Raw genomic sequence first — 13,996 nt, forward strand, 5'->3', positions numbered from 1 at the left:
ATGGTGGGGAATGAATCCAGTTTGCACAAGTCAACAGAGGCCTCAGTGACAAATTTGTAAAAAGCAGTGGAGCACTCTAAATCCGATTGCTCTATAAGCTCAAAGGCATTATACCACACAAACACATGATCTGCATTGCAAGCGTCGATGGCTGTATGTATCCCAGTGCAGACTATAACAACTGAATTCGCAGCTTTCACCATTGCTAGTTTTGAAATTTACATAGCATGCAAACTCTAAATCCCAATCAACAGCATAACCGGATGCAATAATAGATAGAGCGAAAACCAAGAAACCACTATGAAACCAGTTTGAAGAAGCTTGATATTTAGCGAAGATCCCTCGTTTTGATAGCTGAACCAAATTGGAATTTCGTTCCCCGGACATACAATGACAACTGAAACTTCTTTCTCACAACGTCCCTGTACCATGGTCCATAGATGGACGACTTGATTATTTACCATAAATCTAGTTACTGAATTTAACAGAAGCGTGTATCTGTGTGTTTAAGAGAGAGAGAGAGAGAGAGAGAGAGAGAGAGAGCTGTACATACCTCAAGGTAACAATAATTAGGTTGATATGTAAGTTTTGAGAGCGCAGTTGCATATCGCATAATTCGACAATGTGCATCAGCCATTATGGTGGTACATGCATTCTGATCCAATTTTGGCAATTGGGAAATATAGTAAGTTCCTAGAAATAGTAGCAGTCCCAACTGTAAGTATTGCAGTCTTCAAACTTGACACTCTGTGTAGGGAGGGGCAGCCATGTGTGTCAAGTAAAAGTAGCAATACGGGGAGCCCTGGTAAAGATTCAAGGCTCTTGCAATTGTTAAGCGCAGGCAAAATAGTTCAGAAGCTTGTTTGATGCTTGCTAGTATGCTCTTAATCATGGTTCCAGTCAGATCTGAATCTCGTGATGAGTTCAAGCCAATGAGCCGATCAGGAATTTCTGATAAGCCGGTATATTTTAAATCCTCTCAAATAGGAGAAATCAGATGAGCAGGCAGCGAATTTCACTAGTTTCAAACAGTCACCAATTTCGAGAATTGTAAGAGAAATTAAATAGTAAAAACTGTTTGGGACAAACTCAAGGTTCTTGCAGCCTGACATGTTTAATCTTCTAAGTCCAATGAGATTCACAATCGGCGAGAAGAGCTCCTTAACTGATGTTCTTTCTAAAGAAAGACACGATAGATGTTCCATTGGCTCCAAGATTTCTGGGAAGTATTTCAATGCAGAGCAACCAGCGAGATCAATTTCCTCAAGATATTTCCACCTACAAATGCTAGTTGGGAGACTTGCAAGTCTTTTGCAATTTTTCAGTTGAATTATGACAAGGCCAAAGAGACACTTGATTAATGATGGCAGTTCTACTATTGCTGTACCAGCCAAATATAACTCTCTTAAATACCTAGGATGCTCCGAGAATTTTACAAGAGTTAAGCAGCCCTGTAAACTAAAAGTACCTGATATTTTCAGCTGACAACTGCAACTTTCAAGACTCTTAATTTTTTTCTTCGTCCAAATTGGAAGATTCTCAAGGTCGTTATAAAATAGAATTTCCAAGGACCAAACTTTTTCGTGAGACCAAAGTGATGAAGGAAATTCCGTTATTGCGGTCTTGAACATATCTATGGATGCAATACTGTATGGCATCTCCGGAAGGTTTTTGAGTTTCAAGCAGCCCCCCAGCCTAAGATCTTTAAGCTTGTCAAGACATTGAATATACAAAGGAAGTTGAACCAGACTTCTACAGTCACTAAGATCTATAAGCTCAATGTTTCGACTTTGAGAGAGATCCGGAAGTTTAGTCAGACTTCTTGAGCAATGAAGATCGGTCACTTTTAAGTTCCTAAGATTCTGTAACAAATTTTAGACAAGAGACTTGAGACCTTGAGAAAGGTACAAAGGAGTATGAATCTCCAATGAGTTTAGATTATACATGTTTTTGAAGGCTTTAGGACTCAAGTGTAGGTTTCTATTGTTTGACTGAACTGTTGCACTTCCCTGAAAATGAAGATCAATTTAAGTTATAAATGAGAATACAATAAGAAATAAACCACAGTTGTATACACATCTTGTTGAATTGTGGCCAAGTGACAACTCAACATCACATTTTAGCTATTAAACAAAGCAAAAGAAAAAATGGCCAAATTATTATATATCTTTTGGCTAATAAAAAAATAAAAAGTGGGGAGACATTATGATTATGTTTCCTTGTTTTGTGGCTTTTTCAAAACCATAATTATGAGTTTTTTTTTTTTTTTTTTTTTTTTTCGAAAGCTAGGACTGCATTAACAGAAGCCAGAGAACAAGACAGCCTACAGAGAGGCAACCACAGAGCATGAAACAAGTAGTGAACGGGGATACAAAGAGATATAGAGACATAACCACCAAGTGGCGACGTCACCCCACACACCACCAAAAGGAATCAATGAGGACACGGGAGCCCGTCATTGTTCAATACAAAGACTAACGAAGATGGAGGCCTCTCGACCCAAACAATTTCACGCATCTCCAGGAAACCAACCGACGCCAGCACATGCGCCGCACCATTAGCCGATCGAGGAACCCACGACCAGCGACAGAACTGGAACGCCTCCCCAAGCTGCTTGACCCGAGTCAAAACAGGGAAGGTATCCCAAGAAATAAGGAAGGGAGAGCTCATTGTCAGATTGTGAGCTCATTTTCTGCCGAGAGCAAGGAGAGTTGTAGAGAGCCCAAAAGAAAGAATAAGTTGTTGCTTCATTTGGTTAGTAATCATCCACCAAAGTAGTTGTTGTTGTAATAGCTTTGAGCTATATGTATAGAGAAGAAATTATTCATTATATTTCTTCCTCTATTTGTTTCTTTGGTGTGTGAGAGCTATTGGGTGTATTGGGTTATTTGGGTTGTGAGATTGCCAACACTTTGTAAACTCCCATTTGGTTGATAGTGAATTATTGGGTGAGCTCCTACTGCTCCGAAGACGTACTCCAGTTACACTGACTGTTGAGGAACCTTGTTAAAATCTTGGTGTTCTTTTATATTTTGTTCTTGCATTCCATTTGATATATTTCCTGTGGGTTAGCTTGAGTTGGTTCCATAAGGTTTGGTGCTATCCTAGCACAACACATCTGACAGGTTCATGATATTCTTTTTCTTTCAAGAAAGTGAAAGGATTTGGCTCTTGCCACATTATTTTCCAAAACGCGATAGACATTCTCAGCATCAAACAACCTATTGCATTTTCCAGGGTCGTCAAGACATTGTTCACTTACAATTTGCTGACCCATCTTTTGTATCATATCATGCATCTCTATGCTCTTCCAGTATCCCCGTTATGAAATTGATATGAGAGACTTAGCGATGGGAGCTTCAATTCCAGTCAGATAGAAACCACGAATGTGTAACCTTCTTTTTACGTAGTTCACATCCATCCCTTTATAAAAACATGCTATATCAAGAAATATTTCCCTCTCATTTTCTTCCAATCCTTCATAACTCAGCCTCAACACATTCTGAATTTTTTTGCTGGAATATTTCTTCAATTTGTTCCCCACATCTTCCCATTCTTCTTTGCCCTTGCAGTGAAAGAATAAGGAACCCAAAACTTTGAGACCTAAAGGAAGACCCTTGACATAATCTAATACCTTTCCTGACAACTCTGCATAATCTGTTTGAGGAGTGCTGTTTCCGAAAGCATTCAAATTAAATAGCGTAAGACCTTCAGCTGAAGGTAATCCTTGAACTCTGTATATCTTAAAATCATGAATATTCTTTTTCTCAAGTAGGCTTTTATCTCTGGTTGTGATAATGATCCTACTTCCGGGACCAAACCAAGCATCATCTCCAGCCAGAAGCTCTATCTGGTCCATTTCATCGACAGCATCAAGAACAACGAAGACCTTTGTACGGTGTAGCTTCTCTTGTACAGAAGTTGACCCTATCGATGGAGTGTCGATTCTTAGATCCTCTTCCTTTAGTATCTGACCAAGAAGTTCATCTCGCACATGATTTGGTCCATGTTTTGCATATTTCTCACTAACATTTGCAAGAAAACAAGATGCATCAAATTCATAATACAGCACCAGCAAGGGTAGTCTTTCCAATACCACCCATGCCCCAAATACCTATCGGACTCAAACCGCTTGGTGAATCAATGCATAGTAACGATTCAACGTCCTGAATGAGACTTTCAATTCCAAATAGGCCTTTTAAATCACCTGACGATTTGCGACTCAATTGTTTCAAAATATATTTGACAATTAAGTCAACTAAACCTGCATCTGTCCTGGGAAACATGATTATGAAGGCAAAGTATCCCTCCAGTTGTGCATCTTATCAATCAAACCCAGATAGATTGGCTGCTTTCGTCAAAGTATCCCTCCAGTTGTGCACCTTGTCCATATTGTCCTTGAAACGTTCTTCAAGTTGAGCAAATGCATCTGCATAACTCCCCTGCTGCTTTCTTACATGTGATGGATCAATGTCGTAAAAAATGGGTAAAACAAGCTGCCCATTTCGTTCCTTGCATCCAAGTATGTGCGCCAGTTCATCCAGACACCAAGTGGAAGAAGCATAGTTTTTCGAGAAAATGATAACAGAAAGCTTTGATTTCTCGATTGCTTCGAGAAGGGCAGGTGAAATTTCGTTTCCTCTCTCAAGTATGTCGTCTATGTAGGTGATCTTCTTCCCCGATAAAGCAGCGTAAAGATGGCTGGTAAAAGTATTGCAGGTGTCCTCACCTCCGAAACTTAGAAACACGTCATACTTTTCTTGAGGGGGTATAGCACAGCAGCAGCAGAAGAAGCAGCCATTCTTAACCTGCAAATCCACAAATCATGTAAATCATGCAAATGCGCCTGGCCTAGAAATATATTCCTAAAATATTATCCATATTCCAGAATTAGAAATCCTAAACTAGAAAATCTAACAGATTAATTGACGATCTTCGTTCCCTGAAATGTCAAATGTTCTCATGTAGCTTGAATTTTCGCTGTGTAAATGTAAAATCACTGTCTCATGACTAAAAGAAAGAAAGTCTATGAACTAAGAAGTGGTCTGCTTTCAGATACCAGAAAGGGGAGATGCTTAGGTCAAATTCCACAACCTTCATATTGAAGAGGGAAATAAGTAGTTTAGGTGATCATCACTAGCTAAGGTATTAACTAGAAATTCCTGATGACAATACAATCTAAAAATATATTAAAGATGATCAGGTAAAGTGATTTATATTACCAAAAATTCTAATATGCTCCGATGTATTCTATACCTAATTTTTGGCCGTTAGAACTTCGTACTAAAAGTCTGTGTATAGAATTCTTGTATGTACAAATACAAATAAACTAACAAGCCAACAATAGAGTGAGGGATTAGTAAATCGCAACAGCGCCTGCCGAGCCCTTGTTACAGGCCTTTGATCGAACACTGTATGGAGAATATCAGGAACTACCCAAGAACAAGTTAGAGAATTACCTCCAGTCCCCAGATGGAGAAGAAATAAGTAGGTTGTGGAGAGATTAATTTCCTTGATTATACTTCAGCTAGAATATTGAATATGCAGAGAGAGAGAGAGAGAGAGAGATTTTCCATGAACTATCGGGAAGAAAGAAGCAAGAGGGTCAGCAGTTGCAGCTACTGGTGGTGTTAGGTAGCTAGCTAGAGGAGAAATTGCCAAGCACTTTCCGGCAAGGGAATATTCAGGCCTGCATTCACACACAAATGTCAAAGATATGTCGAATCCAATGGGTTCATGCAGGGTCGTTTTCGCTCTTATACTTTACATAGTTTTGCTTTTCTATTGTCTCTCACTAGTCCATGCCTGTACGTATATAAACGCTCGAATTAGACGGGAATGACCAAAGGAGTTAACAGGTGAAATATGTTTTTTTCTTTCAAATTTCACCAAATAATCGATACTTATGGACATAGAACCTCAAGCTGATCTTATTTACATGACAAAATCTTCCTACTTTTCCAGCAATCATTTTGGGTGAGAGTTTTGATTTGGAAATGCTAAACAAGGAGGAAATAGTCCTGAATCTATCCTCAACTTTACCTTTGAGACTAATCGTACGCTGTTGAACCTATGTCATGCCGACTCAAGCAATCAGCCACTTTCTCTCTGGCATTTAGCATGACAAAGTTACTCCTAGTTGATGTGATCAAGCATTCAGTAGAGGCTACTCATTTTGTGTTATCAATTTGAAATCTTCACAGTCTCGATGATAATGTTCACGTTTGAGCACTCAGTCAATCTGATTTATCGTAACATCATGCAAAGGAGAGAAGAGGAATGATCAAGAGCCCAACAGCTTGGTGTGACATGTTTAGTGGCCTATGCTGCAGGTCTGTTGGTACCATCATCTCCAACTCTGCAGAAAACATTGTTTCCTCATTTTACAATAAAAAGGCTGCCAATGTGATGCAGATAGCCCTTTGAATTAACATTTTTCTTAGGTTCCTTTCTTGCATTGCAAGGTAAACTTAAACATCAATTGCATTGGCTTTTCTTATATCAGGCGGTGAAGAACACTGGGCTCATTACTCTATTTACTCGAAGTCTTCCTGTTTGAATTACACTTGTCGGCCTTGTAGTTACCTTGCAGTGGTTTCTATGACAGCACTAAATTTCTATGTCGACTGTAAGTGCATTTTACTTGATTCAGATTTGAGACACACCAACACAGTTGCTTTCCTCTCTGTTTGAAATGTTTTTAGGCCTTCCAATGGAGGGCTAACGAGGCGTCTTGAAGAAGCCAACTTATCAGCTGAATAACAGATTAGATAAAGAGCAGTTCAATCGGATCAATCTCTTCGAGCATGAGCTTAGTCACTCCCTATACTATCGTTTTCTCCGGCTTCTCAGCTTTGATCCTTCGTCATGCTACACGTTCATCACCGGCATAGGTTGCAATTTGAATTAATAGTTTTGTCATATCCTATTTCACAAATATGCATTCCAGCTTCGTGATACTTTATAATTCAGGGTGCATAGGCATAACTGGTGGCCGAAGCCCACAAACAATAACAATAACAGCAACAAGAATCTGCTACCACATTTTGTTCACCATAAACATGGCTAATCTTGCGAAGTAGTTCGTCTTCTTCAGATCCAAAACTCCATATCTTCTTCTCCTTTTGGTGTCCAAATCGTGACATTTGATCTAAATTTCTCAGCATCTCCAGCATACAACAAGCAGATCCCATACATTTTACCTGTTGGGCTCAAACAGTCAGGCGCTGTGTGGTGTGGTGGTACCACCTGCCCTCCTCAGCAGGGCAAGAGTATGTTCCAAACATCATATAACCTGACAAATCTCCCGAAATGACATGAGGATAAAAAGGATCATCTGCGGTCTTATCTTGGGTGCTTATCATCTTCTCTTCTAGCTCAGAGTACACAGCCTGGATTCCCCATTACTTTACCCGATACTCTTTACATCTTACGTATACAGAAAAATTTACCTCATTGCCACCTTCCAATTTATTCCCAAACTTCCAATGGCTTAACCATATTACGTCTTGTTCATCACCTGGAACACCGAATAATGATGGCCCGTAGATCCACTTCAGAGTTCGGGCAGTTAATCTTATTACTAATTTGGCACACTATTGTATAATCTAAACATTGGTGTTAGGAGAATCGTCGCTGATGGATTTTGCATAGACAGAGAAGGTGTTCAAGCCTCGGATCCTGCGATTCGGAAGTACAAAGGCACAGTAAAATATATGCGGACCCTCGTATACTTTCATGTCTATACGAGCCGTAGTGAGGAACCTCATAATTCCCAGGAAGAAATGTACTGAATGTGCTGTATTCGTACAGTCCCTATACACCATGGAAACCAAAACATTAGTAACGTACTACTGCATGTGATATGTGATAAAGAAAAATGTGTCTCTGTGTGTGCGTGTGCGTGTGCGTGTATTACAGAGATCTAGAGAGAAAAACACCTGGACGGCACGACGCTCCGCATTCCAACCAAGCAACCGATGTATTTTGTACAACATTATGGTTTGTGTGGAATACTTCAAGTTGGGCTCTATCTTGTATTTCGACTCATACTCCAGTAGCGTGTTGGTGCCACTGCGTTACGGTGCACCCCTGACCTAATGCTTTGAAGTGTGTGAGAACCAAATATCGTACACTTGGTAGCCCCGCTAGCAATTTAAATCTCGTACAACCCCGAAAAGAGGGAGTATCAAGCCCAGTAACACCTCTGAAGAAATCACGGTTGTTGGCATTCAAATCTCATTGATAGAAATTTGGCAACAACCGTGAAGAAAGCACAACCATCTAGTATTCTAACAACGACTCTTTGTCCATTCCGATAAAGAAGCATGCAATATGAAGGTATACATCTTGATCGTGGCTATCTTGCAAGATTTGACCATTTGGAATAGCTTCCAATTTGCGTAGTGCACTTCAGGTATGTATCAAACTTTTATTGTACATATTTATATGCTTGCCTATTGATCACTCATATATTTCATGCATTTATACCATCCATTTCTAAAGTCTTTGTGATGTTTTTGTGTTAAAATTGTAGCATTTTATCTTACCTTGTGTTAATGTGCAGTTAATTTTATTTTAGGATCAAAGAAATAAAAAAAGAAAACAAAAGAAATAAAATAAGCAAAGGGGAGTGCAGCACTGGCAGGAAGAAAAAGAAAAGAAAAAAAATATATATAAGAAGATGGAAGTGGAACGAAAAGCAGGAGAGGGAGTGAAGAAAAATAGAAGAATAAGAGGGAGTGGAAGGCAGAAAGCAGAGAGCACAGCAGAAAAGAATAATAAAAGAATAAGGAGTGGGAGCAGGGACTGACAGAAACGCAAAAAGAAAATATAAGATAGAGAGAGGTGGACAGAAGTGAAAGGACGCGGCTCGGAGAAAGGCAGAAAAACGAATAGGCGCAGGGAGAGAAGGAGAGACTGACGGAAGGAAGTCAGGCGCAGAGAAGGGCAGACGGATAGAGCACAGAAGCAGAGGGACAGCAGCAGAGCAGAGGAAGAACCGAATACGGGTGTTTTCTTTCTTTGTTAATTTATTTTATGGATAATTTCCTATGTATCACATAATTATGTGTAACTAATTTATTATGCTAGAGTGAGGCCATGAGCCGCAACATGAATACGTAGTTTTATTTTTCAATTGCTTAAGTGTTGTTACATGTTTGCTTTGATGTTTTCAATCACTGAAATAAACTATCTATGTACCTTGATGCTTGATCACCATTAGGATGCTTAGAAAAGTTATCGGATGCAATTTTGAACGAATGTCACGTTAAAATTGGTTATGCTTCTTGTGATTGAGGATTGTACTCTCCTAAGGTAAATATCATGCTCTTAGGGATTATATGGTTTAACAAAAGGATTTTCACCAAGATTAATAAACCACTCATGTTTATATTTAATCCAAATGTCATGGATAAGTTGCATGTAGTGGTATGCGTTTTAGCTTGAATGTCACAAGTAAAATATACACAAGGAAAATCCAACCTTCAAAGCATGTGTGTTTTCAATTATTTAAGCAATTGGAATAGCTACGTAGGAGTGTTGTTGGTAAAGGTTGAACTCTAGCATATTGTCAATCTATTTTTCTTCAATCATTTATTTTATCTTGAATTTCCTTATTTACTTGTTTTGTTTCAGTTGAATCATTATTCTTATAAATAAATTCCCATTTTAGATATTTGTTTAAGTCACATCCAGTAATATTTAGTTTCGTCAAATTAGTGTAATTCTTAGAGTTAAATAAGTTAAATACACAAAAACTCGTAAATTGTTTATATCAGTCCCTGAGGAGATCGACCTTGCTTGAGCCATTCTATACTACAAACACTTGTTCTCTTGCAAGAATTTTCTATGATTTAACCCTTTGTTTTACAAGTGGTAAAATCGCTATCAAGAAATTGGCGCCGTTGCCGGGGACTGTGCCAACAGTTCCCGAGCTTTTGTGTTTATTTTTCTTATGCTTATGTTTATGTCTTATTTTTATTAATTATTAAATTTAAAAAAAAACAAAAAAAAAAAAATTTAAGAATCCTTTTTTATTAAGCTCATTGATGGTGAATTTAACTTTGGTACCGTAATATTGCTGTATATTTGTGTTAGAAATCTGTTTATGTATCCCTTTCACAAATTTCTGTTTTAAATCACATATTATAAAAATTAAAAAAAAAATTATTATTTAAAATTAAAAAAAAAAAACAGCAATTAATTTAGTTGAGTTTTGATCTTTGATTAAGTATAGTGGATGTGTGGTGTGAGAATTTTTGTCTTCGTTTAATTAACTAGTAGTTGCCAATTTGCATAAATTGTGTTTTTAATTCATCTAGGTTTACTTACTTTCTTTTTCTTTTTGTTGTTTAGTTATTTTCTGTTAAGTTTTATTTATTTTACTTTTATTTTTATTGTGGCTTAATATTTCTGTTGTTTGTTCAGGTTTTCCAACCTTTGGCACCAGTTGCACACATGGCCCTAGCCTTACCTGCAGCAGGTCAACCTTTAAGGAATTCATTGGCGGCGAGAATCAATGCAGTGCCAAGGTGCATTATATATCCAGATGTGGAAGATGGGACATCCTTTGAAATCAAACCTCACATCCTCAACATATTGCCATCCTTTCATGGGTTGCCAAACAGTGATCCCAACATGCATTTGGTTGATTTTATTGAGGCATGTGACAACACCATAATCAGAGGTTTCTCTTCTGAAGCTATCAAGTTACGTTTGTTCCCATTCTCTTTGAAGGACAAAGCCAAGGCGTGGCTGCATTTTCTGCCTGCCAATAGCATTACAACATGGACAGAATTGCAAGAAAAATTTCTCAATAAATTTTTTCCTTCTTCCAAGACGCTTGCACTCAAGAAAGAGATATTGGCTTTCGCTCAAAAGCCGAACGAGTCTTTCCATGAAGCTTGGGAACGGTATAATGAGATGTACACAAAATGTCCTCATGCTAGGTTTGATTCTAACCTTCAAATGAACATATTTTATGATGGTCTCAATGCCACCACCAAGAGTCACGTGAATGCATCTGCTGGAGGGTCATTAATGTCAAAATCAGCAAGAGAAGCATTTGAGTTATTTGATATGATGGCTTCTGAATCCCAACAATGGACAGAAGAACAAACACAAAAAAGGGGAGTTTTTGAGATTTCTCAGAGTTCTTCTAATGTTTATGCTCAAATTGCTAAAATGGAAAAGAATTTTAATGCAAAATTTGCTGCCTTAATGCAGGTCTCTTCCATGCCCAATGCCCAAGAAGCATGCATCATTTGTAGTGCAACAACTCATGACATCACTCAATGCCCCAACAAGGATAGCTACCCTGAGCTTGTGCAAGATCATGTGAATATGGTGAATAATTTCATTAGACCCAGAAGTGACCCTTATTCCAATACATATAATCCTGGGTGGAAGAACCATCCCAATCTCAGTTGGGGTGGTAACCAACAACCACGGCAATACCAGCAGTCTTACCAATCAACTAGTGAGACTAAGAAACCATCTCTTGATGGCCAAATGTCACAGCTAGCTCAACATATGTCCACTTTCTCTAATACCACCAACAGTTTTGTCCAATCCACACAAACTAGCATTCAGAATCTCACGGCATCAGTGGGGAATTTGGAGACTCAAGTTGGACAGCTTGCTACCATGTTCAATGAAAGAGAGAAAGGAAAGTTCCCAAGCCAATCTGAGCAAAATCCAAGAGGGATGGAGCATTGCAAAGTAATACGGACATTGAAAAGTGGCAAAAGCTATGACAACAGAGAAGTGGTGCACCATGAAGCCGAAGTGGAAGAAGAAGAATTTACTGAAAGTGCACCATTAGCTGCAAAGTCTCGATCAGAGGCTATTTCTGAAGCAGGTATTCCAGATCCTAGTGCAAGTGACAAAGTGCAATCTCGACGCAACTCTGATGCAAACAAGGAAAAAGGCCTTGGTATTTTATTTGCACCTTCTGACAAGCCACCATACAAGCCACCTTTGCCATTTCCACAAAGACAGCAACAACGTTCCAAGGATCAACAATGCATTGAATTCATGAAGACGTTGGCTAAGGTTCAAATTAATTTGCCTCTATTAGATGCTATTAAACAGATCCCATCATATGCCAAATTTCTGAAGGAGCTATGTTCTAAAAAGAAAAAGTTCTCGGAATATGAGAAGGTGATTTTAACTGAGCAATGCAGTGCTGTCCTCTTACATAAGCTACCACCCAAGAAGAAAGATCCGGGGAGTTTCACTATCTCTTGTACTATTGGTAGTCTTGATTTTCATAAAGTATTGATTGATTTAGGAGCAAGTGTTAACCTTATGCCTTATTCTGTTTTTCAAAAATTAGGTGAAGGAGAACTCAAGCCCACATCTGTGAGTCTTCAATTGGCAGATAGGTCCGTGACATATCCTTTGGGTATTCTGGAAAATGTGATTATGAAAGTGGATAAATTCTATCTCCCAGCTGATTTCATTGTACTTGACATGGAGGAAGACAAGGAAGTGCCTCTCATTTTAGGCCGACCGTTCATGGCCACCGCCCGGACACTTATTGATGTGGAAGCAGGTACTTTAACCCTAAGAGTGCAAGGAGAATCAGTTGTATTCAAACTCTTTGAAGCTGTCAAGCGTCCTTTCGAACCTGAAGAGTGTTTTCGTGTTGATGTTTTGGATGGGATTGTGCATGCAAACTTTGCCTCACGATCATCTAATGATGAGCTGTTAACTTGCCTCACCAACCATGATGCTACTTTATCTATGGAAGAAAATGTGGTGGACGTCATCGCTGCATTGGATAATGCAACAATTCATAATCCAAAGTGGCGACATGTTTATGAAAGCCTTGGAGTGCCTAAGCAGCCTCTTTTTCCTTCAAGTGAGCAAGCTCCAAAGTTAGAGCTCAAGCTACTGCCGAGCCACCTCAAGTATGCTCATCTCGGGGTGAATGAGACATTGCCTGTTATTATTGCTGCTGATCTTAATGACACGAAGGAAGACAAATTACTAAGAGTTCTTCGCAAGTATCAAGATGCTCTAGGGTGGACACTTGCTGACATAAAAGGCATTAGTCCAGCATTGTGCATGCATAGGATTTTTATGGAGGCTGGGACTAAGCCAACTGTTGAAGCTCAAAGACGTCTAAATCCGATCATGAAGGAAGTTGTAAGAGTTGAGGTGATGAAGTTACTCGATGCAGGTATCAATTATCCAATCTCGGATAGCAAATGGGTGAGCCCGACTCAGGTGGTTCCAAAGAAAATTGGTATTACTGTGGTGAAGAATGTGAGATCATTCTTGGGAGCACTCACACTAGAATTTACACCATTGCCGGATCACTTCAAGTATCACTTTCCATTCGAAGATCACTTCCATGCCATGGAACCTAGGGGAGTGTAACTGGAGACATCGTCCGGCTGCAAGACGTTAAAGAAAGCGCTTCTTGGGAGGCAACCCAAGCTTTCTATCTTTTATCTTTATTTTGAATAATTTTAAATGTTCTTGTTCTGTTTTTCTCTTGTTTTCTGGTTTGTGTGTTTAAGTCCTACTTTTATTCCTTTATGCAGGTAATGATTTTGCAATCTCTACCACAACTTCTTGCAAGATATTTTTTTTCATTCATAAAAAAGGGAAAGGAACATTGAGCAGATAAATAAAAAAAATAAGCTTCGAATGAGGAGCCTTCACATAGGCTGCTTAGGAGGAGCTTCAGTAGTCGGCGGAGCCTCAGCAGTCGGCGGGGCCACAGAAGGAGGAGGCATCAGAGGTTGATCATTTAGAGCTTCACTACGCGGTACAGCCCCAGAAGTCGAAGGCAAATGTTGTTGGAACAAACCCACAAACCGCTGATGATCAAGTAAAATCTGACCATCAGACTCCTGTATCTGGTCAATTTTCCTCTTCATGTTTGTGGCATAGTTGTGTGCGAGCTTGTGCAGCTGTTTATTCTCATGCTTGAGCCCTCTAATCTCCTGCTTGAGACTCATCACTTCAGCCGCCAACGATT

The 13,996-nt window shown here is 39.1% G+C and overlaps 1 protein-coding gene and 2 pseudogenes across 1 annotated transcript; all 3 read right to left on the reverse strand.

The window, feature by feature from the left end:
• Positions 1-3,148: 3,148 nt before the first annotated feature.
• Positions 3,149-4,270, reverse strand: LOC126622696 (TMV resistance protein N-like). The gene is made up of 2 exons (XM_050291440.1): positions 4,265-4,270; positions 3,149-4,114 (listed from the first exon to the last, which is right to left on the reverse strand). The coding sequence occupies exons 1-2, from the start codon at positions 4,268-4,270 to the stop codon at positions 3,323-3,325; spliced, it is 798 nt and encodes a 265-aa protein (XP_050147397.1). The 3' UTR covers positions 3,149-3,322.
• Positions 4,114-4,807, reverse strand: LOC126621318 (disease resistance protein RPV1-like; annotated as a pseudogene).
• A 6,041-nt stretch (positions 4,808-10,848) lies between these two features.
• Positions 10,849-10,956, reverse strand: LOC126624875 (small nucleolar RNA R71; annotated as a pseudogene).
• Between the last annotated feature and the right edge of the window lie 3,040 nt (positions 10,957-13,996).

The sequence above is a fragment of the Malus sylvestris genome, chromosome 5 (genome assembly GCF_916048215.2).
Source record: "Malus sylvestris chromosome 5, drMalSylv7.2, whole genome shotgun sequence".
Taxonomy (NCBI): domain Eukaryota; kingdom Viridiplantae; phylum Streptophyta; class Magnoliopsida; order Rosales; family Rosaceae; genus Malus; species Malus sylvestris.